This window comes from Sciurus carolinensis, chromosome 11 (assembly GCF_902686445.1).
Source record: "Sciurus carolinensis chromosome 11, mSciCar1.2, whole genome shotgun sequence".
Classification (NCBI taxonomy): Eukaryota; Metazoa; Chordata; class Mammalia; order Rodentia; family Sciuridae; genus Sciurus; species Sciurus carolinensis.
The window spans coordinates 67,416,312-67,440,344 of NC_062223.1; the positions used below are offsets into that span (position 1 = coordinate 67,416,312).

At 42.2% G+C, this 24,033-nt stretch overlaps 1 protein-coding gene across 10 annotated transcripts in view; it reads left to right on the forward strand.

Annotated features, from left to right (window-relative positions):
- Scube2 (signal peptide, CUB domain and EGF like domain containing 2) overlaps positions 1–24,033 on the forward strand; it is an 86,626-nt gene that overhangs the window by 15,271 nt on the left and 47,322 nt on the right. For 4 of the 10 annotated variants that reach the window (XM_047519188.1, XM_047519192.1, XM_047519186.1 and 1 more), the window contains exons 5-14: positions 5,223–5,348; positions 8,353–8,469; positions 9,134–9,223; positions 13,534–13,650; positions 14,574–14,696; positions 17,670–17,786; positions 19,237–19,359; positions 19,802–19,918; positions 20,179–20,259; positions 22,157–22,291. In XM_047519188.1, the coding sequence (XP_047375144.1) occupies positions 5,223–5,348; positions 8,353–8,469; positions 9,134–9,223; positions 13,534–13,650; positions 14,574–14,696; positions 17,670–17,786; positions 19,237–19,359; positions 19,802–19,918; positions 20,179–20,259; positions 22,157–22,291 (1,146 nt within the window). The remainder of the gene's footprint in view (positions 1–5,222; positions 5,349–8,352; positions 8,470–9,133; positions 9,224–13,533; positions 13,651–14,573; positions 14,697–17,669; positions 17,787–19,236; positions 19,360–19,801; positions 19,919–20,178; positions 20,260–22,156; positions 22,292–24,033) is intronic. The other 6 variants (XM_047519194.1, XM_047519187.1, XM_047519193.1 and 3 more) reach the window with 4 other exon arrangements.

The window sequence follows — 24,033 nt, forward strand, 5'->3', positions numbered from 1 at the left end:
GGTCAGGCCATTCCCTGTATTTTGCTTTTTTTTTTGCTGGGATCAAACCCAGGGCCTCATATATGCTTGGCAAGCACTCTATAGCTCAGAAGCTATATTTCCAGTTCTTTTAAAATTTTACTTTGACTCTCTACCACTTGTTTCCAAAGCAAGCACTCTACCACTGAGCTATATTTCCAGTTCTTTTAAAATTTTACTTCACTAAGTTGTCCAGTATGACCTTAAACTTGTGATCCTCCTGCCTCAGCTGGGGTTATAGACATGGGCCATGGTGCCCAGGATATTTTGCATTTCTGACTCCAAGCCTCTAGGATTTTGAGAGGCAGAAGAATTCCCTCCTGCATTGGGGCCCTCTATATCGCAGTTTCTTTTTCCAGGGTTACTATTTACTGTTCCTCTACAAATGTACAGGAAACCCTTCTCTTCTGATGGCCTTCCTTTCATTCTCTTTGCTTTGAGTTTTTACCTTTTTTTATTCCTGATGGTGGAGTCTTGGGAGAGGTAAGCATTAAGGACTTGTGACCAATCAGTTATTTTTTAACTAAACATCATCCTTTTAATTTTTCACTGCTCTTTTAAAAGAGCATGTTGGTGGCTATATTTCTCTCGCAGTTGCATTTGCCCGTTTTTTAAGAGAAGTGCCCTAAATGTTAAACTATTAATTCCTTTTGGCATGTGCTGCAATATCACTCTCATAACTTCAGAGTGAGGTAATTTTTTTTTGTTTGATTTTTTGTTTGTTTGTTTGCTTTTTGATGCTGGGGTTTGAACTCAGGGGTGCTTAACCACTGAGCTAGCTACATCCCCAGCCCTTTTTTAATATTTTATTTAGAGATAGGGTCTCGCTGAGCTACTTAGGGACTTGCTAAGTTGCTGAGAGGCTGGCTTTGAACTCAAAATTCTCCTGCCTCAGCCTCCCAAGCCTCTGAGATTACAGGTGTTTACCAGCACACCTGGCTCAAGAGTGAGGTCATTTGAAGTTTAATCACAAATTTGAAGACTTATTGTTTACCATGGTTTCGGTGACTTTCAAGGGTTTTTTTTGTGGAAGATAACTTTGCCTCATTTGTCAAAGATGCAAACTCATACTTTATGCCTAACTAGAATACCTGTTTGTGCACTAAGAAGAATCCTCTGAGAAACCATCAGGGGCCAGTGAGTTTGGTGACGGTGATTACCCCAATTTGCTTATTTTCAGTGTTTGTGGGAGGGTCACACAGTGCTAGCTCTAATTGTAACACAGAGTGTGGCTGTCAGGTGGGTTCTTTGTCCCCTGAATTTAAAGAATGAAATCCACAGACACAAGAATGAGAGCAAAGTAACAGGACTTATTAGAGTAATAGAGAGAAAGCAGAGCTCCCAAAGAAGGAGGGATCCCAAGAGAGGGATGCCAATTGTTCAGGGATCTACAGGTTTAAGGAAGTCAGCCTCCTGCCCAATCGTGGGTAAGGCACTCAGTGTCTACGAGGCATTCACGCAGCCTTTAGTCCAATCAAAACATTGATCAGGCATTTTCCCTTCTTTGTAGAGGCTGTGGACTCCAGGTCACATATGTTCCAATTTAAAAATAACCTTTTTGCAAGTTTCTCAGCAAAACCCTGCAGCTGCTATTCGAGCTCTGCTGCCCGGAAGTCACCCAGGGGCCCATTTCCCTATCTACCTAGCCTTTTATCTTCTTCCTGACTTTATAACCATGCAAATTTCTTATCCTATGGTAGGTGTGGCTCTTGATAGAATAGCGGTTGGGTGTCATTTTCCTGCCAGGTTCTCTGGATTCTGGTGTGCACTGAAGTCTTGTTTGAAGCAGGTAGAACTGGAGGTGGGGATGAATGAAGTTGCCAGGGACAGAACCTCAGGGCATCTTCCTCATTGGTAGTCCAAAGCTGCTTCATGAAGTCACTCTGGCTCTTTCTTCTGGTGGTGGGGGCAGGAGGAAGGGACCTGTGGTGAAGCCAATGCTAGAAACCCCTGCTGTGGCTCCCACCCTCTCAGGACAGTTGAGGGGACACAGATGTCTCTTACCCTGTATTTCCAGGACCCTGGTTCAGACTTTGTCTCCCTGCAAGCCCCTAGACTGAGTAGAGACACAGGCTCCTCATAACAGAAGTAAATACAAATGCAGTTTCTCTCTGTAAGCTGTTTTCTAAATTTCCTACAATTCAGACATTCTTCGATCCCCTGAAGAGTATTTAAAATGAACATATTTGTCTGGAACTAAAACCAAAATCCAAGAATTTGGGTTGTGGTCTGAAAGCACTCTTTGTGATTTCCGGTTGTGTTTCAACCTTATTGCTTGGCAAATGCACATCATTGTGAACCAACAGATCATGGCAATTTGTGACCCCTTCCAGCCTAGAGTCTTAGTTCTTCAAACTGAATAACCTCTGAACAATGTTCCTCTAGGACTTCCTCCTTGAACTCTTAGAAATTGTATTAAAACAGACTTAAATACCCACAGTTGGTACATTAAATGCTGTCAAAGGAGATAACACCTGTAGGTTAGTATTTTCTAGTGTTGCTATTGTTTTTAATGATTGTTTACTAAGTATTCTTCCATACAGGGAATCAAAACAGCTGATTCTGAGGGAAAGCTCAAGCTATTGATCTTTTTTCAATCCTTAGAGACCCCAAAGCTCTGATGAAGAGACTGTGTGTTTTCACCCATGTAATGGGGGTAGGCTGGAGAGACACACATCACCCCTGCCTGCCATTGTTCCTATTCATGGGCACTCAGGCTCTCAAAATGAGTATTCCTCTTTTGTTTTGTCCGCTTTGAGAACATTTAGATTGTGCAGGTAATAAGGCACTGCTTTCTCAGTCCTGGGTTATATAATGTTTTTTGCCTCATTCTCAAATGTGCTCTTATTTTATTATCTTTTCCTAGAAATGGCCTTCAGTGGAACCCCAAGCCTGGGGAGCATCAAAATGGAATTTCCTGAGTTGGGTTTGTGGCTCAGTGGTTGAACGCTTGCCTGGCATGTGTGAGGCCCTGTGTTCTGAGTACCACATATAAATAAATAAAATAAGCTCCATTGACAACTAAAAAAATTAAAAAAAAAAAAAAAACACAACAGGGAATTTCTAGTGTTTCTGAACTGTCTCCCTTCTGGGGAATGAAGGGTCTCAGATATTCCTGGAAGAGCTGGGACCCTCTCTGGGCCTCCTGGTTTTGTACCAGATCCATCTGCCTCCTCCAGAAGTGGCTTTGTTTTGAGTCAGGGTACTATGAAAGGCTTTGGGGAGTCACCTCTTGGAAAGTTGACTAAGCCTCCATTACTTCCTGGTAACTGCAGGTCTAGCTTGATATGATAGAACATCAGGGGCCAGCTTTTCTGTGTACTGGACAGTGTCTGGCACATGGTCATTCTTATGAAATATTTTTTGTAAATGAGCTGCTCAAAGGCAGTAAAGATCACTTTGCAAACATCTTAACAGACCTGTTAAGCAGCAAATATGAAAAGCAGCAAAGATGAAGGTGACCTGTTTGGGGAGTGTTCTCTCCAGGTGTATTGCCACCTTTTCTTGGGCACAGTACATTTACCTTCCAGTGCTCCTGGTGTGGTTATTTCAAGTACTTCACTGACCCAAACACAAACTGTGCTTACTGTCCTTCTCAGGAGGATAGGACACCGCCTCCCTTAGGAGAGAGCTTTCACCTCCAGTACCATCTTTATAGTGGGGAGTGAATGACATCTTCAGAAATAACCAGCCAGAGCAGAGAGAACTATGCACCCAGCCAGAAAATTTTCTGTTGCTTGACAGCAGTCCTTGGCAGGGGCAAATGAACCCCAGCAACTTGTAGCAGATTGGGTTCCAGGGTGCAGACAATTCAGAAGTCTCAGATGAAAAGCAAGGCAGTTCTAGGAGAGACACAGAGAGTAGGGGATGTCTTAACGCTGTGCTGTCTTTTGGAATAGGAATGGTTTCTGTTTATGTTGAAAAAAACGTTTTTATAACACACAAATAGATGGAGGAGACTTGTGACCTCATTAGAAACTAATGGCTAAGGTTTTAGAGACATTATAAGGAACAGTGTTGGATCCTAGAGAAGTTGATTGAAACCTGTTGTACTCATGTTTAAACAGTGCTATTCCAGTATTAGGAAGTGTCTTGTTAATAGAGAGCCAGTGAGAACTAAGTCCCTAATCTTAGAGATGTTTTAGGGTTGTACTGCACAGAGGTCAAGAAACAGCATTGAACAGGTCCTTAATGCAGTACCAATGGAGCAGATGTCCTGTGAATATGTTCCTTCAGAGTGAGTTCCTTCAGAGTGCTGGCAGATAGCAAGGTCTCAACAAATTGGTTTCAAGATGAGACAGGATGCTGCTAACCCACACAGGTGTTTGCCTTGCTATTTCTATGCTATCTAAATGATGCATAATAAACCACCCAGGAACATAGCCACCTGTCCCCATTCCCACCACCATTAGTACAAGATTGGCCCTAATAGAAATTTGTAGTGTATATATATAGAGAGAGTACAGTAGCTAAAGGAAACCATATGTGTAAGACTCTCTCTCTCTCTCTCTCTCTCTCTATTCCCCTCTCTCCCCCCGCCCCTTTTTCTGTTTTTCTTGTCATTGTGCTGTTGTATGATACTGTCTGTCAGAGGTTTATGACATGAAGCTGCAGAGGGCAGGGCCTAGGAACCAGCATAAAAGAGGTCCCTGGCAGGTGTCCTTGTGGTGATGCCAAAATGTAGTTGTTGCCCTCACCTCCAAGGTGTGGATGTGGTAGAGGTGGAGAAGGGTTGACAGTTTTTGAAAAAGACTTCAAAAGTACGTGAAAAAGTTGGGACTTTTACCATTGCACCATCCCATCTGCAAATTTGCTTAGAGATATTCTCCTTTTCTTTTTGTGTTCTTGACCAATGAATGAATAAAGTTATGGCAGAGATGAAAGTTTTGGTACCAGTTCCTGGGGTCAGCAGGCTCCAATCCCACACCCAGAAGAGCATTCCAGGTTATTGAAAAGGGCTCCCACCTCTAGGAGAGTTGAGACATCATGTCTCTTGGTGATATAAAAAAATCTTTTGTCTGTGTTAATTGACCCAGCTTATTTTGAAATATTCTTTTAAAATGTGGGGCAGATAGAGACCCAGGAAGACAGGTTTATGGCCATCTCCCCACCTCCCACCCCCACCAGTCTCTTGGAGCTCTTCTGTAGAATCCTCAGGATTCTGACCACCACCAGATTATCTGCTGTATGCTGCTATTTTGCAGAGGGTCTGAGCTGCATGAATAAGGATCATGGCTGTAGTCACATCTGCAAGGAGGCCCCAAAGGGCAGTGTAGCCTGCGAATGTAGGCCTGGTTTTGAGCTGGCCAAGAACCAGAGAGACTGCATCTGTAAGTATGGCCTGGAACTCAGCTGTGTGAGGGACATGATACTGCAGAGGCTGCCTTCTACGTCCCAGCATGAGCACCTCCTGGCACAGGGAAGGTGGTCGGCACAGGGCTGTCCTCTTTCCAGAGCTTGGTTCATTGCATGAGGGTTGTCTCTGTAGGGAAGGGGAATGCTGTTTAATTAATTAATTAAATAATGAATTAATTAGTGCTGGGGATTTAACCCAGGGATGCTTACTACTGAGCTACATCCCCAGCCCTTTTTATTTTTTTATTTTAAGACAGGTCTCACCAAGTTGCTCTGACCTTGTTAAGTTGCTGAGGCTTGCCTTCAATTTGTAGTCCTCCTCCTGCCTCAGCATCCCAAGTGACTGGGGAATGCTATTTTAAAAGGAACTACTTAGAAGGAAACGAAATTCAGGAGTGAAGAGTATAAATGTTGGACTGAGGTTGTAGCTCAGTGGTAGAGTCCTTAGCATGTGAGAGGCACTGGATTCGATCCTCAGCACCATATGAAAATAAATAAATAAATAAAATAAAGGCATTGTGTCCATCTACAACTAAAAAAAAACAAACAAACAAAAAAAAAAAAACCAGAGTGCAAATGTTGGGGGTCAGCTCTCTGTCTTCCCACAATGTAAAATAAAATTTCCTTATCTGTCAGTCACAGCTCCTGGCTACCTGGTCCCTGCTTTCTTTATAAGCCTCATCTGCCTCCTTTTCCCAAACTCTAAACTCATTGCCTTTGGGGCAATACCCCATCTTTGATGCCTGTCAACCTTTTCAAGCCCTCCTCCCTTCCTGGTGTGGTGAACTCTTGCTCAACCTTCAACATCCCGCCTAACTTCTAATAATGGCAAAGATCATACCTACAGGTTTTTTCTTTTTCTTTCTTTTCTTTTTTTTTTTTTTTGTGGTGCTGAGGATTGAACCCAGGGCCTTGTGCATGCAAGGCAAGCACTCTACCAACTGAGCTATATCCCCACCCCATACCTACAGTTTTTGAAGCATTTGTTATATGCCAAGTCTTGTCTCAAGGTGTGCCACATCCTTTTTAATTATTATTATTATTATTATTATTATGTGGGCAGTACTGGGGATTGAACCCTGGGTCACTCTACCACTGAGCTATATCACTGGCCCTTTTTATTTTTTATTTTGAGACAGGGTCTTACTAGGTTACCCAGGATGCTCAAACTTGTAATCCTCCTTCCTCAGCCTCCTGGGAGCTGGGATTCCAGGCGTGTGCCTCTCCATATAAGCATCACCCTATGACCTAAGTAGTATTACTCCCATTTTCAGTTGAGAAAATTGTGAAGAAGATAAAGCAACAAGATCCCCTTGTGAGTAAGTGGGAAATTAGTTTCAGTCTTAGATCCTCCCAACTCTAAGGCTGTGCTCTTAATGTCCACACTCCAGTACCTCAGAAGCCTTCCTAGTGGCAGCTAATTTTTTATTTTGGTTTCCATAGCATTTTGTTTCTTCTTCAATCATGGCGCCTGACATTCTGGTTTGAATTATGTGTTCAAATGTCTGTCTCCCAACTTATAAGTCATTCCAAGCCTAGAACTTCATCTCCCTTTTGCCTTTCAGTCTTCTCTGGTACCTGTTGCAGAATGTGTTCAATATGCACTAGTTTAATGAATGAGTGAATGGCGGTGTACACACCTGGACACAGCTGCCACACAATGGTGGTGGTAGCAAAACCTCAATGGGTAACAGGAAACAACTGGCAATTAATGGTGTTCCTAACCACTATTTATGCCAGACTGCTAGGGATAGTCATTTACAGTGAGGAGACTTTAGTGGTTAAGAGATGAGGAGATGTGTTCACCTCAAAGCCTGCCAAACCATGGCTGGTGCCACCATCACCCTCAAACAACAGGCTCTGACGGGGCTCTTATAGCTTCCCAAAGTGAAGCTGTCCCTGAGGGCTTTCAGGGTGCTGAGCAGAGCAGAGGCCACTTCTGCCTCCAGAGCTTCAGAGGAGGACCCAGACCCCCTAAGACTGAGCATTTCAGTTTTCCAGGGACCATTTGCTAGAGGTAGAGCAATTATTAGCTGATTTTTGAAAATTTTAAATGTTTTTAAGATGTCACTGCTTAAAGAATCAATATTCTCTAACATTCAAAGAATTAAATAATAACAGTTGGAGAATTTTTTTTTAAAGTAAGGTTCAGAATCCTACTATATAACTAGCTATTGTAATTTTTTCATGTTCCTGTTTAGTTGTCATTCATGTGTATGAACAGTCTTCACATAGCTATAATCATAGGACAGCTTCTTTCTCACATCTCAAATATGTAATTAGTTCTTTTAAATTAGAAAAATTGCAAAGGCCTATGTAAAAATCCAAACACTCTGAAGTGTATAAGAAAACATGTAATCTCCCTCTCCCATTTCCTTTGCCAGAGGTAACTTTGTTTAACAGTTTGATGAGCAGATAGTTTGATAGTTGACATTTTTAATTTATTTTTTGGCCTGTCATCAATGTGTTCATACACAGTCTTCATAATTATTAGTTAATGCTGCATTAACTGTGTGCAAAGAGTCATCATTTCCTCTGATTATCTTCCATTTTAACAAATCCAGATGGAGTCTGAGAGAAATTCTAACATATATGTACAAATTAAATATTGTCAGTTTATTCCATATATGAAGTGCTATGGCATTTCCCAAAAGAAATTTCTCATACAGGCAAATTTCATTAGTTAAAGCAAAGCAATAGTCCAGAATCTCTTAGTATAATTCCTCTCAACTCCGCCATCTCCATTCTCCCATATGACTTTGTTCAAACTTATGTTTCAGCATTTCTACAATTTGTGTTATGACGGTCAGCTTATACAGGCATGGACAGGACCTGAATGGGAGTTCTCTTTTATGCACAGTGCCTGGCAGGTACCAGGCACTCAAAAACTTGCAGAGTGAAAGTCAGAGTTCCTTGGGCACAAACAGCCCTGCTTGTGGAAACCTCAGTGCTTTATGTATTGATGCATTTTGCTGTCAGTGACCTGTAACCATGGAAACGGTGGGTGTCAGCACTCCTGTGAAGACGCAGCTGAAGGCCCTGAGTGTAGCTGCCATCCACAGTACAAATTGCACACAGATGGAAGGAGCTGCCTCGGTGAGTGGTGACCCCACGCTGGGTGAGAGTCTGCCCCAGCCTACCCACCGCTAACCTTAACCTAACCCTCAACAGAATTTAGTGCCAGGTGCAGGGTGTTTCTGTGCATCTGCTCCCAAATAGGCACCGCTGCTTCAATGTGGCAGTAAGAGTGGTCTACTTTTGGGCTGAAGGTCCCCTTCTCTCTGTGTGACCTTGAAAAGCCCTTCCTCCTTCATTGGGAAAACACATCCCAAAGGATGACACAAAGTTAGAGCTAGCTGTTGGTGATAATGCAGCAAACTTTATAGTCAGCAGGAGCCAGGGATGCATATTTCTGTGGGTTATCTGCTCTTTGCTAGGTCTATTTTAGAGGTTTCCAGATCCAAGTTCTTTCTGTCCTGAACTAAGGTTACTACAGTGAGCTGAAGCTTGCATTCCCTAATGTCTCTTTGGTCAGTGCAATATACTTCTAAAATCTTTTCTACATTTAATGTTTACAAGGATCTGCAGCCATTTAATGCACAGTTTCTTGCAGAGCCTCATTACAGCACATTTTTATTGAGTGAACAGAGTCACACATTTTACATTGTTCCTGTGTCTGGGATTTCAGGAGAAATGGTTGTTGAGGGGATGAATAATGTGACTCATTCAGCTGAGAACTCGTCTTTTGCTTCTCTTGTAGAGCTAGAGGACACTGCCCTGGAGGTGACTGAGAACAATGCCACATCAGTGGCAGATGGGGATAAGCGGGTGAAACGGCGGCTGCTCATGGGTAGGCACCTTCTCTCCCCTCCCCTGGCCACGGCCATTGTCCCTTTTCTTCCCCAGCTCACTGCATCAGGCCTGAGCTTGGGGGCCATGTGCCCTCAACCAGCTGGACCAGGGTGAGCTGCTGCTGTAAAGCCAGGGTGTGTCTGTTCTTCTCCCGCTGCTGTTGCTTAGCCACCATCCAAGACCCCTGGGACTGTGGGAAGAGCACTGGCCAGGCCTTCAGAATAATCAGGTCAACATCCTAGCACTGCCCGACTAACTGTGACACTTGGCAAACTGCCCTGAGACTCTGACTCTAGGTCTTTCTTTAAAATGGATGTAACAGAATCTACCTCTTAGGCTTATCAGGAAGCTCAGTTAAGATAATAAAATGCAAAAGTGCCCAGAGTCCAATGCCTGGGACATAGTGGGTGGCCAGGGAATGTCAGTTCCCTGCCTTCTGAGTTGCTATAATGAGAGGGGCACTTTGGGCAGCCTCCAGTTTAGCATGGTTATTTGTCTGTTTTTGTGTCTTCCATTTCTGACTCAGCCAATGTTAGTGGCAGAGGAGATGAATGGAGAAGAGTGGCACTTGGCTGTGGGATTGGGATGGTTTGCCAGTAGGCCTGACAGTCGAGCTAGAGATGAAAGAGAAGTAGAGACAGTGACTATAGGAATGGGGACCAGACAGTTCCTTTGACACATTATTCTGGGGAGTTTGGCTCTATCTAAACAAAACTAGTCTTCTGACAGCTTCTGGATTATAATGGGTATGACGTTGAACAGTCATTGGTTACCAAGCAGGTGACTTTTCTGAGCCCTTTTCTGTTCTTTAAAAATTAATTTAAATTTGTCTTAAAATTAAAATAGTATACATTAATACTATAAAACTTTAATTGCCACTTAGCTTATAAAGAAATACATCATGTCCTTATCTCATACCTTCCGATTTCCTCATTCCTTTTTCCAAATGCCATAATTCTCAACTCACCCAATGTCTGAAAAAATGAAGTGTGCACAGCTATTTCATGATGTGTCAACTTCAGGTGTAGCTTTTGACTTCCCGCTATGGAAGATTAGGTTTTAACCCTCACTGCTTCTTCCCCTCCTCCACTACGCACACACACACACACACACACACACACACACACACACACACGTTGACCCTCTCACCATGCCCTTAATAGTGTTCTATCACAATTTAAGTCAATATTATGTGTTTATGTTATTGTGATGATAGGTAGCTACATAGGATTTGTCCTGAGTCACAATGTGCTATGATCTTGTTTTCTTTGATTAGTTTCCTAAATACCTCCTTTTAATTCTTTTGCAAATCTCTGCAAGAAAACCCTTTCCAGTGTATTCAAATACAGCAGGATGCTTCCCAACTCAGTTCCCTTCTCTGACCAGCCTCTCTTGAGGCTTCCCTGCTCTAGGGGGGCCCAGCTCCTGCCCACAGCTCCTCTCTCAGCAGGTCCTTTCCCAGAAACTTAGGAGTTCCCTCTACTGCTCTGTTTTGAAGGATCCCAAGTCTTGTCCTTTGTCAGTAAACAAATGAAATTTCACAGTATTGTCCCCCAACTGTGAATTTTCCCACTTGTCATGCTGAGTACTTAGTAGGCCTCTTCAAGATGGGCATTCAGTTTCCTTGGTTCTGAGAAATTTTCTTCCATATTTTCTTTACTCTATTTTCTCTGTTCTTTCTCTCTGGAATTCCTTTTGGTTGACTGCTTTAACAACTGAATCAATCATTTAATTTTCTTCTCTTTTTCCTTCTTTGTATTTTTTTTTTCTAATTTCTAGGATTTTTTTTCTTCACTTTTTTCTTCTAATCTTTCTACTGGATTTTTATTTTTTAAATTTCTGCTTTCATATTTTAATTTTTCAGGAATTTTACTTTGGTCTGTTGTAGAAAACTGTTTTCACTTCCTGAATACTTCTCTTATCTCCCTGAGGAACTCAGAAGATTTTAACTTCTCTTTTTCTTCCAAATTTCTTTTTCCCTGTTCGACTTGGTGTGTGTATTTCACATTAGAGGCTTTCCTAAAATATGTTTCTTTCTTGTCTTTTTTCTTTTTCTTTTCTTCTTCTTCTTTTTTAACTGGGGGTTGAACCCAGGGTAATTTACCACTGAGCTACAGCCCCATACCATTTAAAAAATTTTTCTTTTTTTTTTTTTTTTAATTTTGAGACAGAGTCTGGCTAAGTTGCCCAGGCTGGCCTTGAAGTTGAAATACTGCTTCCTCAGCCTCCCGAGTCACTGGGATTACCTTGCCACTATTCCTTGCAGTCTGGTGATTCTTGACTGATTTTTTCACATTTAATTGTGAATACTAAAAAGCCAATTGGATATTCTGTTGGCCAGTGGACTTCATGTTTAGGTGACTAGAAAGTAACAATCGTTTCATTTGGAGATCCTCAAATGCCAGTACTTATAGATCTTTTTACTTAGGTAGGTCAATGTAGCTAGACAGGATTCTCTCCATTTCCTGCACAGGGAATATAAACTTAACTGCCAGCATTCTGGGACCTGGTGGGGGAGACTGTGGGCTTAAACTCTCTCTTCTCAGGGAATAATAGACTTTTACCTGACCCTGCTTCCCTCTTCTCCTGTGCTGTTCTGGCACTTCTCTGGTCCCACTTCTCCAGAGCATAAACTTCTCTTGCTGTAGCCAGATTAGGGAAGAGGTAGTCACACGACTGTGCAAAATTAAGAAGCAGCTCTGGGGATTTGTCTGTTTCTTATAGACTCAATTATCCTTCTTTTGTAACTCTATCCTTACCTCTGCCTCTAGAGTAACTTGACACTGCCAATTCCTCCAATTTGGGCCATTCTTTGATTCTGTTGTTTATGTGAGCTTTGCCACTTATAGGTAGCACTTCTGCAGACTCCTAGAATTTAGCTTTCTGCTGTGCCAGTTACTGTTCCTCCATGGACATGCCACTTCTGGAATATTTGACATCTTTTCTCTAGTTTCTTCTTCCTTTCTTGTCCTTAAGGATTTATACTATAAAAAAATTGATTTAGGGCTGGGGAGATAGCTCAGCTGGTACAGTGCTTGCCTTGCAAGCACAAGGCCCTGAGTTGGATCCCCAGCACCGCAAAAAAAAAAAAAATTTATTTACTCCCATTTTCGTGAGGTTTTGAGAGGAAACAGAGAAAAACATACATGTTAGAGGTGTCCTTTTTTTGGGAGGGGTGGTACTGGGTATTGAACTCAGGGGCACTCAACCACTGATCCACATCCCCAGCCCTATTTGTACTTTATTTGGAGACAGGATCTCACTGAGTTACTTAGTGCCCCACTTTTGCTGAGGCTGGCTTTGAATTCATGATCCTCCTGTCTCAGCCTCCCAAGCCACTGTAATTACAGGTGTGTGCCACCAATGCCTGGCCAATGTCATTTTAATTAGTGCTCAGCTTGTTTCCACAGGTTTTAAAATTAGGTAGCCATGAAAATAAAGTGATGTTTCTAGTGCCTAGATGCTAAAATGGGATGAATGTTGAGTTGCACTTGCTTGTTATTTGGAATAACTTATGAAATGCAGAACTAGAAGGCCCTTTGCTTAGTGTTCCTCGTCTACATAGTTGCAATTTAACTAATATGACTTATTTTTCATGTTTTTGTGACAGGGAATTTTAGTGTCAGGGAAAGTTAAACTTCTGAGTAAATGGGCAGATGCAAAGATGAAGTCATTAGTTTGCAAAAATGGGATGGTTGGGGTTGGCAGTGCTTACCTTCCCTTGCTGTGCCCATCACTAAGACTGAAAAGTGAAGGTTTGGGATTCAGAAAGGAACATTCCCTTTGCACTGTTCTGCACTTGTACCTAGCCTGCCAGAGGTGATCATACTTAGCAGTTTGCTGGTTGTGGATCATTGGGAACTTCTTTTTGTTGTTGTTCTGGGGTTTGAACTCAGAGACATTTTTATCACTGAGTTACATCCCCAGTCCCTTCTACTTTTATTTTCTTTGATTTTGAGACAGCCTTGCTAAGCTGCTCAGGCTGGCCTCAAACTTGCAATCCTCCTACCTCAGCCTCCTCTGCACCCAACCATCAGGAACTTTAAATCTACCTAGAGTGGGGAATGGCTCTAGGTTGGGAGACATCTTTACCCCTCTGGTCATCCTGTTCATTTTCCTCGGGAAATATACCTCATTTAGACAGGTGGAAGGAGTTGCACCTGCTCTCCCTCTGTCTCACCTGCACGTGGCAGAGACTTAGGGTGTGACTGTGACTACCCCACCATGCTTTCACAAGCTCAGTCAAATATTAACAACTGTATCAGTACTTCTTTGGGAAACTAACTGCCTTTTCTACCTCCTTGTTAGAAACATGTGCTGTCAACAACGGAGGCTGTGATCGCACCTGCAAGGATACTTCAACAGGTGTTCACTGCAGTTGTCCAGTGGGATTCACTCTCCAGCTGGATGGGAAGACATGTAAAGGTAGCCTTCACCTAGGGGGCCGGGGGGCCTGGAGACCCTCTTGTGGAGGGAGTCCCATGCTGCTGTCATGGTGTGCTGTGGAGGCAGCGTTTCCCTCCATGACCTCTGACTGACTCTAGATTTGCTTATGATTCATATTGATGTGAGCTTTTCATCTCTGGGCTAGTGGACGGTTATAATTGAGTGAGCTTAATTAAAATCAACTTAATTACACTGACTGTTGAGAAGGTCAGCCTCTACAAGCATTAAATAATCCATTGCAGGCAGTGGCCTTATTAGAAAAAGGCAGTTCAAGGAAACATTCATTGGCAGGAGATAATATCGGCCTATCATAAATAATAACCTCAAGATTATTATGTAAATAACAGCTGAGATTATTATCCAGAGAACTTAATGAATAACTGCACCATTAACTTTTTGCTAGTATTTCACAGGCAAGAGTACAAAGAATTAGTTCTTTAGCATGATAAAAAATAGATATGAGATGAAACTGAGAACAGATAAGATTGAGTATCAGGAATCATTTAAGAACATTGAGGCCATTTGATCATTGTGTAATTTGCCAAAACAAATGCTCTAGTCCCTTATAACTTTAATCATTAAGCTAGAATAGAAAGTATACTAACAGGAGCTATATCTTATCTCAAGAGAGCACTGGAAGGATGAAAATATCATGGGGCATCACCACTCTTTCCCATTGTCTGTTTCCTTAATACCACTCAAAAGTGTCAGAAGTCAGTTGTCTTTCAAAATTGGTTCAGCCAGACAAGAAAACATGTAAGATTAAAAACATCAGGAAAAATTTTTAAATGCTTTTCAGGGTCTGTTTTTATTTCAGAGAATAATGAGCACACACAATAGCACTTTGGGGATTTGTGGGAGGCAATTTTGCTCTCTGATTTGCTGTTGCTTGCCTGTTACAGATATTGATGAGTGCCAAATCCGAAACGGAGGTTGTGATCATTTCTGCAAAAATACTGTGGGCAGTTTTGATTGTAGCTGCACGAAAGGATTTAAATTATTAACAGATGAAAAATCTTGCCAAGGTATGTGCTGAAAATGTAGCGGTACTGTGCAATGGTCCCCTGGTTGAAACAGAGAGGATGTAACCCTCCGTCCCACATTCCTGGGTAGTCACTGGCTCAACTGGTTTCCTAACAGTCACTAATCCGACCTTCAACCTAGGCTTCACTTATTTCATCTGTTAGGTAGAATAAAAGCAGGAATGTAGCTCACAGGTATGTTTTGAAAATTAAGCTATTAATGATTAGAAGAACACCTCAGTTGGGCACGGTGGTTCACACCTGTAATCCCAGTAGCTCCGGAGGCTGAGGCAGGAGAAACTCAGGTTCAAAGCCAGCCTCATCAATTTAGCAAGGCTGTAAGCAATCTAGTGAGATCCTGTCTCAAAATATAAAATAAAAAAGGCTGGGGATGTGGCTCAGTGGTTGAGCACCCTTGGATTCAATCCCTGGTACCCCCTGACCACCCCCAAAAAAGAGCACCTCAAAGAATCCACCTGCGGTGACCTCAGTAAAACTCGCTGCTTGAAATGGAATGCAATGCAAGCATCAGGGTGTTCAGATATGGATAATTTTCCTTTTCTAAGAATTCGTTTCATGTTGTTGACCTGATGACAAAAAAAAAAGGTTTTTAGAAAAAAATCTGTAGATTTAGAGACCACACCTTCCTAGCCAAAAGATGGGGTCAGTTCATAATCAAGATCATGAACCAGTTTATTTCTTCCTATAGCTCTTGTTTTGAATAATCAGCCCTTGAAGCTTGGAGAGAAGGTTAGAGACTGAGGGAGGGGGTTGTGGGGCAGAGACACTGGTTGGTTCTTAAGCAGGATTACAGACCCCTTTTCAAATACATCCTTCCCACATAAGGTGGATAGCAAGGAAACTTCCTTGGGCAACAGTCTTTGATATTAACAATTGTTTTGGGTGGTGGGAAGCTGTTTTGTGGCATGCCATCATTTATAGTTTTAGATAAGCACTTTTATGTCCTATTAAAATGCAGGAAGAACTCTCAGAAAAGATCTGCTGTCATTTATTCTTGCTATGTTTCTGGGAATAAAGACTGTCTTATTTATTTTGTTAGAAATCTCAGCATTAAATCAGAATCAGGTCAGGTGTGGTGGCACATGCTTGTAATACCAGCTACTCAAGAAGCCAACCCCAACAATTTAGTAAGCCCCTGTCTCAAAATAAAAAATCAAAAGGACTAGGAATGGTAAAGCACCCCAGGATTCAATCCCAGTACAAAAAAAAAAAAATATATATATATATATATATATATATATTCTGATTTCACTTTATATAATAAAGTTGTAACATTATCTTTCTAAAAACTATATGGTGTGAATTAGTTTTTCTTAATACATAATTTGCCAGGCAGTTCAAATATATTCTCCTTTAAATTCGGTGAGTTAATGCAAGATGATTATTGTGTGGTTTTCTTCAGTTTGACTTGGAAAGCAAATTTGCTGTTCCACATAATGTTTTATAATGTATAGAGCAAGCAATACTGTTTAAGCTGTGTAAACACATTAAAAAGGAATTAGGAAAGTGATCTCATTATTTTTGGCAAAGAGAAAGCCTAGAGTGAGCTGCCAAAGTCAGCTACCGAACGAGTCCACTTTCTCAGCAAATGGCTGATATTAATAACAGATTTCATAGAATGGCATCAATTACTAGGGAAGAAACTGACTTTTTCTCATTTCTCACTGATCAGTCTTGGTAGAATAAATATTTGCACAGAACAAATTTGCTGGAGAAATTGCCAGGATTTCTGGGAAAAGCTAGGAATGAAGAGATTTTGCAAGAATTTGCCTTTTTTTATTCACTTTTTCATTCCTCCTGATCCATCCAAATGTTTGTTTTTTATTAATGTAGTTTCTTGTGGCACATTCAGTGTTGATAAAGTAGGCTAGCAATGGTCTAGTTAGTTTCCACTGAGTGCTGCACTGGCCCTGGTTTATCCATTTGGAGACATAAGTTGTAGCTTTAAAACACTCCAAAGACTTGAGAGAGCGAAGCACTGAAATTCTAGTCTACAGGAAAGATGTGGGGGCCAGACCATGGAAGAAGAGATGATTAGATAGACACATGCAGCCTCCTGAGGCTAGTGTCCATGACCCCAGCTGTAGCCAAGAATGCATTTACACTGAAACAGAAAAATAGGGTACACATGGCACTGGACCATGGTGGAGGAATAAAACCAAGGGACAGGTCGAGTAGATCCAGTTTAGAATATAACCACCTAATTTCAATGTCTGCCATAGAAAACTACTGAGGTTATTAATGTTGATACACTCTTTAGTGCAGAGGGCTTTAATACCCAGGATTAACTGGCCTCTTGGTTAATTCTGGGTAGATCAGAAAGGGAGGGGAACCAGATTTACTTCCAATGAAAGTGTTTCCTTTGTTCATTTCACCATAGCTTAGAAAGTTACAGGTGCTTTTTTTTTTTACCAATAGTAATATGACAATAATTATGTACAGCTAGTATCCTTGTTTATAATATAGTTTACAAAATACTTTTTAGGTATGCTATCTCATGTGTTTTCATTTACATAATTTTAATTATTCAGCCCTGCAAATAAGTATGGGTGAAAGAGGCAAATTAGACCTCTAGGCAAATGCAGTTTGCAACAGATTTTGGAAATAAGGGTCCTGGCAGCAAGCAGACCTATTGTGGCCTGCTCAGTGCTTTCTTTGACACAAATGAGAGAGGAGGATGAATAGAAAATCTCCCCCATCCCCATATGTGTTGTTTGGGTTGTTAGTTAACAATTGGTGTTTATTTTTCTTTATTTTTAAATATTTTTCGTTGTAGATGAACACAATATTTTTAATATACTTACTTATTTTTCATGTGGTGCTGAGAATCGAACCCAGTACCTCTCGCACATGCTAGGCAAGCCCTCTACCACTGAGCCACAACCCCAGTCCAGCAACCTCTCCATTTATTTGTCAGAACTGGTTTCAACAGCCCTCTCCCTTTGGCAATTACAGATGTGGATGAGTGCTCTTTGGATAGGACCTGTGACCACAGCTGCATCAACCACCCTGGCACATTTGCTTGTGCTTGCAACAAAGGGTACACTCTCTATGGCTTCACCCACTGTGGAGGTGAGTGGACTGGCTTGGGAGGTGGGGCCCATCCCTGTTTATTTTCCTACATTAGGGATAAAAGGTACATTCCAGTCCCTGCACACTTGCAACAGGTTCATCAACTCAAGGGAAGCATTTGCTGACAGGGAATTTGTCCTTTTAACATGTCCAGTGTAAAGTGGAACAGAGAGAGGAGCTGAACTCTTTCAACTGTGGATTCTTTCTTGACTTTATTGACTTGTGGTTGTATTCAGAGAATGGGTGGGTCTCTCAGGAGCTGAGACCCTCTCCACTGGAACTTCACATCAGACAGTAACGTTGCAGTCCTCAGAGAAGCTTGGCAGGGCACCAACCAATTCCTGCTGTGCAGAGGCACTGGCTGCAAAACCTTGGTTCGAGCCTCACAGTTAGGTCTTTGAACTGCAAGTGGAACCATTGTGTGTCTCTCTCCACTCTGTGCACATTTAGCAATGTATTCTCCTAGCTTTGTAGTCAAGCAGGCTAGAGTCTACATCAGATTCAGTACCATCTGACTCCCATTCCACTCCCCTGGCCATCAAATTCACCAGTAATCTTTGAGAACACAGATTCAGATTCCAGTTCAGTGTCTAGGGCCTTTGAGGTGATTCTGAGGATCTGCAGGATTTGGGAACCCTTGACCCGAACACTTCTGCCTAGTCCCCTTCCTGTGTTTAAGAAGAATGGATAGTGTTGTCTCCCTTCTCCTCAACACATCCTTGAACCATATACTGTCAAGAAACACCAACAAAATATACCCTAAGTATGAGCTGAGCGCCATGGTGCTCGCCTGTAATCCCAGTGGCTTGGGAGGCTGAGGCAGGAGTGATCAAGAGTTCAAAGCCAACCTCAGCAAAAGCTAAGTGTTGAGCAACTCGGTGAGACCCTGTCTCTAAATAAAATCCAAAATAGGGCTGGGGATGTGGCACAGTGGTCAAGTGTCCCTAAGTTCAATCCTTGGTACCCGCCCCCCAAAAAGTACCCTAAGTGTGGAAGTGAATATGGAACCTTCTTCTGATGGGACTTAGTCTCAAGTTGACAGGGATTGGTGCATGTCACTTCTGTTTTCTGTACCTCAACTGTGGCAACAAATAGAACTCTGAATTCTGACTCCCTTGATGTTCAGCACAGAGGATGATGGAGTTTTAAATTAGAAGTCTGTGTGGTGTCTGAGTTTGGACATCTGAAAGCAGAGTGTGGTCTCTTCTGAGTGTTCCTAACCAGGCAATGGTTTTGTGAACAGAGGAACTTGAGCTCTCCCTAGTGTGGCTCATGCCAGTGGGAAATGGGGTGTGTGGTCAGTGGGTGCCAAACTTGAGGGCACTCAGCCCCTTTCCTTTGTTTGGTGACTTTCAACCATATGACATTGCTGCTGCTCCTTCCTCAAGGGAGGGATAGCATCAGCCCATTCAGTGACGTGCTGCTGTGACGGGAGCATTTTGTTCCACAGACACCAACGAGTGCAGCATCAACAACGGAGGCTGTCAGCAGGTCTGTGCAAACACAGTGGGCAGCTATGAATGCCAGTGCCATCCCGGGTACAAGCTCCACTGGAATAAAAAGGACTGTGTGGGTAAGGGGCACCGGCCACAGAGCAGACTTGGCCAGTGAACTCAGTGCTGGCCCAGAGGTGTGAAGCTCTGAGTGCTCCATGTCCTGCTGGACCCAGAGCACCTGACCTTCTCCACTGAGATTTCCTCCCCTCCGCAGCAGCCAGTCTTTAAATAGTCCAAAAACAGGAGATACTTTTCGGGCTCTTTGGTGTTTCTTTCTGTGCTTTTGTGTAGGTTGGAACTTACTTCTGTTTCCCTGGTTGCTCTTCTGCATGAAAAAAAAAATCACACACCAGGGACTCCTTGACCTTGGTGGGAAATGGGGCCTGGTGTCTGTGTTCTGTGTGGGCGTCAGCTTGACCTTCTTTTCTTGGGGTCTTTGGTGCATGGGACCTAGCTATCCTTGTTACACTTGCAAATGTCCTTCTCTTTCTGTAAGTGTCTGTGTTTTGTCCTGTTTAGAAGTGAAGGGGTTCCTGTCCAGTACTGTGTCACCCCATGTGTCCCTGCATTGCGGGAAGAGTGGTGGAGGAGACAGGTGCTTCCTAAGATGTCACTCTGGCATTCACCTCTCTTCAGGTGAGTGGGTCTGGTCCCCAGGGGCAGATCCTCATACCAGGGCCAGGTCTTCCTGGTCTGTAGGTGTTGGAGGCCTTCAAAGGCCTTCCAGGTCCTTGATCGGATACTTTTGACCACCAGAATCCCATGCTTTCAGACCCTATATGCTTGTGTTTTTGGTAGTGACACAAATGGAGTGGGGTGGGGGGTGCTTTTAGCTGCCATCAGGATAACCTATAACCTTGCCTTATGCATTTGACAATCCACGTTCTGTCTGTCAGGACTGCAAGAGGCCTATTCTGTCACCTGCGGCTCTTCTCTCAGGAGTAAACAGCAAAAATCAAATGACTCTGCTTTTGGGGGTAATTACCAAATCTACGTGCTTTTGGGGGGCTTGTGTTCAGTGAGTGGCCTTTATCCAAGGGCACTTGGTTCTTGGGCATTGAATTTGTTTTCTTCTTTCTTAATCTTGAGGTTGTGAGCATTTACAGGATGTTCTTATCTGTAGCTTTGGTGCCTCAAATCTGACTCACCCATGTAACAGATACTTGTTGAATATTCACTGTGTACTCAGAGGCACTGGGTTCAACCCTGGTGGGTCAGCATATTGGACAGAGGCCCACAGAGCTCTGAACTAGGGAACCCATGTCTCCTGAATTCCCTCCCTCAGAGACCCAGCAGGAAATGCGACTGGATACCTGGCATTAATAGAGATAGGCCTGGGCAAAACAGGGGGAGCAAGGATTCTCTCCCCAAAAGGGAAAATCCTTTCCAGTTTGTCAAAAAACTAAGAGTGAGACTCAGAGTTTTCAGGAGGTATCATCTGCTCAGATGTAGACACATTCGTCACTGTCATGAGAACATCTGAATGAGGCACATATGACATTTTTGATGTCCATATTACCTTTATGAGCAAAGATAAGACCCAAGGCATGCAGGATTCAAGTAGTTAAAACATGCTGCCCACCATATTACATGTATTGACTGATTTAATCTATACCACAACTCTCTGGGTCAATTTTATTATTATCCTCATTAACCAGACAAGAAACCGAGGCTCAGAGAGGTGAAATAACTTGACCAAAGTAACTCTAATAAAAAATAGAGGAGCCAGGATTTGAACCCAGGCATTCTGAGTTTAGACTCTTAAGCACTATCATTCACTGCCCTTTTTAAAAAATTTTTTAAAGTTTCATTTTGTTCAGTTTCTTTAAATTTCCATGTTGACAATTTAAAACCAAAAACTGTAGAATTCTCCAGTCTAATCACATTTCTAGAAACAGAACATAATTTGGGTGTCATTAGTAAACACTGTCCTTTTTGCTGGATGTTTGGGACCCAGTCAGAGTGGACATCATGGTCTATTTCATCAAATCCCTCAGTGATGATTCCCTGGTGATTTAGGCTTCCCAAGGATGGGCAAGCAAATAGCCAACAGATACTCAATTCTTATTATGTAGCAGTCAACCACCTAAAGTATTTTTTTTGTTGTTGTTGTTGTTATTTGCATTATCACACTTAATCCTTACAACAGCCTGGTAACATAGGTACTTAAATATGTCTATTTTACAGATGAAGAAACTGAGGGGGCTGGGGATACAGCTCAGTTAGTAGAGTGCTTGCCATGCATGTGCAAGGCCCTGGGTTCAACCCCCAGCACCAAAGGAAAAAAAGAAAGAAAGAAACTGAGGTTTAGGGAGATTAAAAACTTGCTTAAATTCTTATCACAAATCAAGGAGCTGGGATCTAAATGTAGGTCATGCACTCCAGAGCCTAATGTGTGGTGAAGACTGATTCTGGGACTCCCACCAGAATTCTGTACACAGCCCCTCAGAGTGGGGCCTGTGTTCCCTGCCAGGCCCTGGAAATCTAACCATGCCTGGATTGGCAGCTGCCTCAGTCCTTTCCTCTTGGGGCAGGCATGCCTGGGAGAGTCTTTCCTTCACTCTCTCCCTCAATAGTCTTATCCAAATTTGAGCCTGAGGAATTGGACTTTTTTCTCAGAAAGGAACAAAAATGGCCTCATCTTTTATCTCACTGTGGAGGCTATTTTGGGCTCTTTCTTTGTTATATTTGAACATTGGATTCACCTCTGAGAAGGCTCCAGGTGTCCCAGTCCAGGGTAATGGGCATTCCATGATCCAAACCTTTCTTGGCCTCAGGCGAGAGAGTGGGCTCAGGGTGTGCTGTGCAGTGGGACCAGGCCAATAGATAGCTCGCAACCATCCACCTGGTGTTTCCGTTCCTTTGTCTCTGAAGGTAACTTCTCTCACTTGTTTCTTTCTGAAGATGTCACCACCATCAGGACAAGTGTAACCTTTAAGTTAAGTGAAGGCAAGTGTAGTTTGAAAAAGGCTGAGCTGTTTCCCGAGGGTCTGCGACCAGCACTACCAGGTATGGAATCAGATGGCTGGTGTAGGGAGCCTGCCTGCATGTTGGGAAAGGGGCCTGTGATGCCTGAGCCGGAGGTCTGAGGGCAGATGCTGTCCAGCTGATTCAAGCGCACTTCGGATGGGACTGAACTTCAGCATCTCCAGGGACTTTTGTCACCAGAGGGAGCAGAGCCTACCTTAGCACCCCTGTATACTTTGGGGGTTGTACTTCAGAGCTTCCTCTGTGAGGTAGCTGGTAAAGCTCTGGAAAAACCTGTGAATTCAAAGGAGTCAATAAGGGCTTAAGATGAAAATTAGCAATGTGTGATTGCATTGGGTTAAATTTTCTGGATCTTAGAGTTTGCCTGAAGAGTAAGCCAAAGAAATTTGAAAAAAAAAAGAGGGTTGGCTTGGAAATGATAACTTTGATGAACAAAGATGTCATATCCAGCATTCCTGCTGGTCTGATTTTTGGAAACTGTGACTCTATTGGCTTTAACAGAACACATATCATCTAAACAGAATTGGGCTGACTGAAACAAGCAACATCTAACACTTCTTTCTTCCCCACATTTTCTATATTATTTCAGAGAATACTTTTGGAGATTTAAAAAAGTCAGAATTTATGTCTTAAGAGCTTTTTTTCCCCAGTCTACCCTCAAAAAATTCACAAACATAAAGCTCACTCTAGTTACTTTTGACTTCCTGCTGGTAACTGACCAACATTAAATTTGGTACCTCCATTTTGTGAAATATTATGCAGCTATTAACTATATGTATTCAAAGAATGTTTAATGACAGGAAAATGTTCTTATTATAATGCTGAGATGGAAAGGGGGACAGTAACATCTTGTATATCTAAAATAATCCAAATTGTATGAAAAAGTAAAGTAGAGGGAACAAAGAAAGATCTGTGTGAATAATGGTTACATCTAGGTAGAGGATGATAAGTGATTTTAATTTTTTCTACATTTTTCATATGCTCCTCAGGGAGCATTTACATTTTTAAACCAGGAGGAAAGCATTATTGAAAACAGATTTGGTCTGGAGTCTACTTAATGGATTGCACCAATGCTAATTTCTTATTTTGATAAATATGATGTTAAGGTAAGTAAGATGTTAGCTGGGAAAAATGAGTGGAGGTTATATGGAACCTCTTAATACTATCTTAGCAACTTTTCTATAAGTCAAAACTTCAAAATAAAAAGCCTTTAAAAAGTAGACATGGGAAAATTGAAAGGAAAAAGTTTCAAAATGAGCGTCTTTTTAATTTACAATTTTAAGTTAGCTTCACGAAAAGGTAAAACATCTTTGGGGGAAAATATAGAGAAGAAACAAATTTACCTCTTTCTTTTGGCTCCTGATGAACTGTCGTTTTGAATATACTTGTAATGTTCAAGAAGAATGTAAAGGTAATTCTTCACTTCATTAAAATAACATTTTAAAATAGAGTAAAATTAATCATATGCATATATGGACCTGCTTGCTCTTTGATTCCGGTTAGCAATCATTAATCACCAGATTCACTGGAAATCGCCAGGATGGAAGACTGCCAAAGTCTGAAACAGAGATGTGCAAAACCCTGTGTCATACAAAACTTCCACTGTCATCCTAGATGCCTTCATGATATTGTTTGGTTCTGTTGATTCTTTGTACCATTTATTTTTCCTGGTTATTTAAAAATGAGACATCAAGCTGGGTGCAGTGGTAACCAGCAACTCAAGAGACAGGGCAGGAAGGATGGCAAGTTCGAGGCCAGCCAGG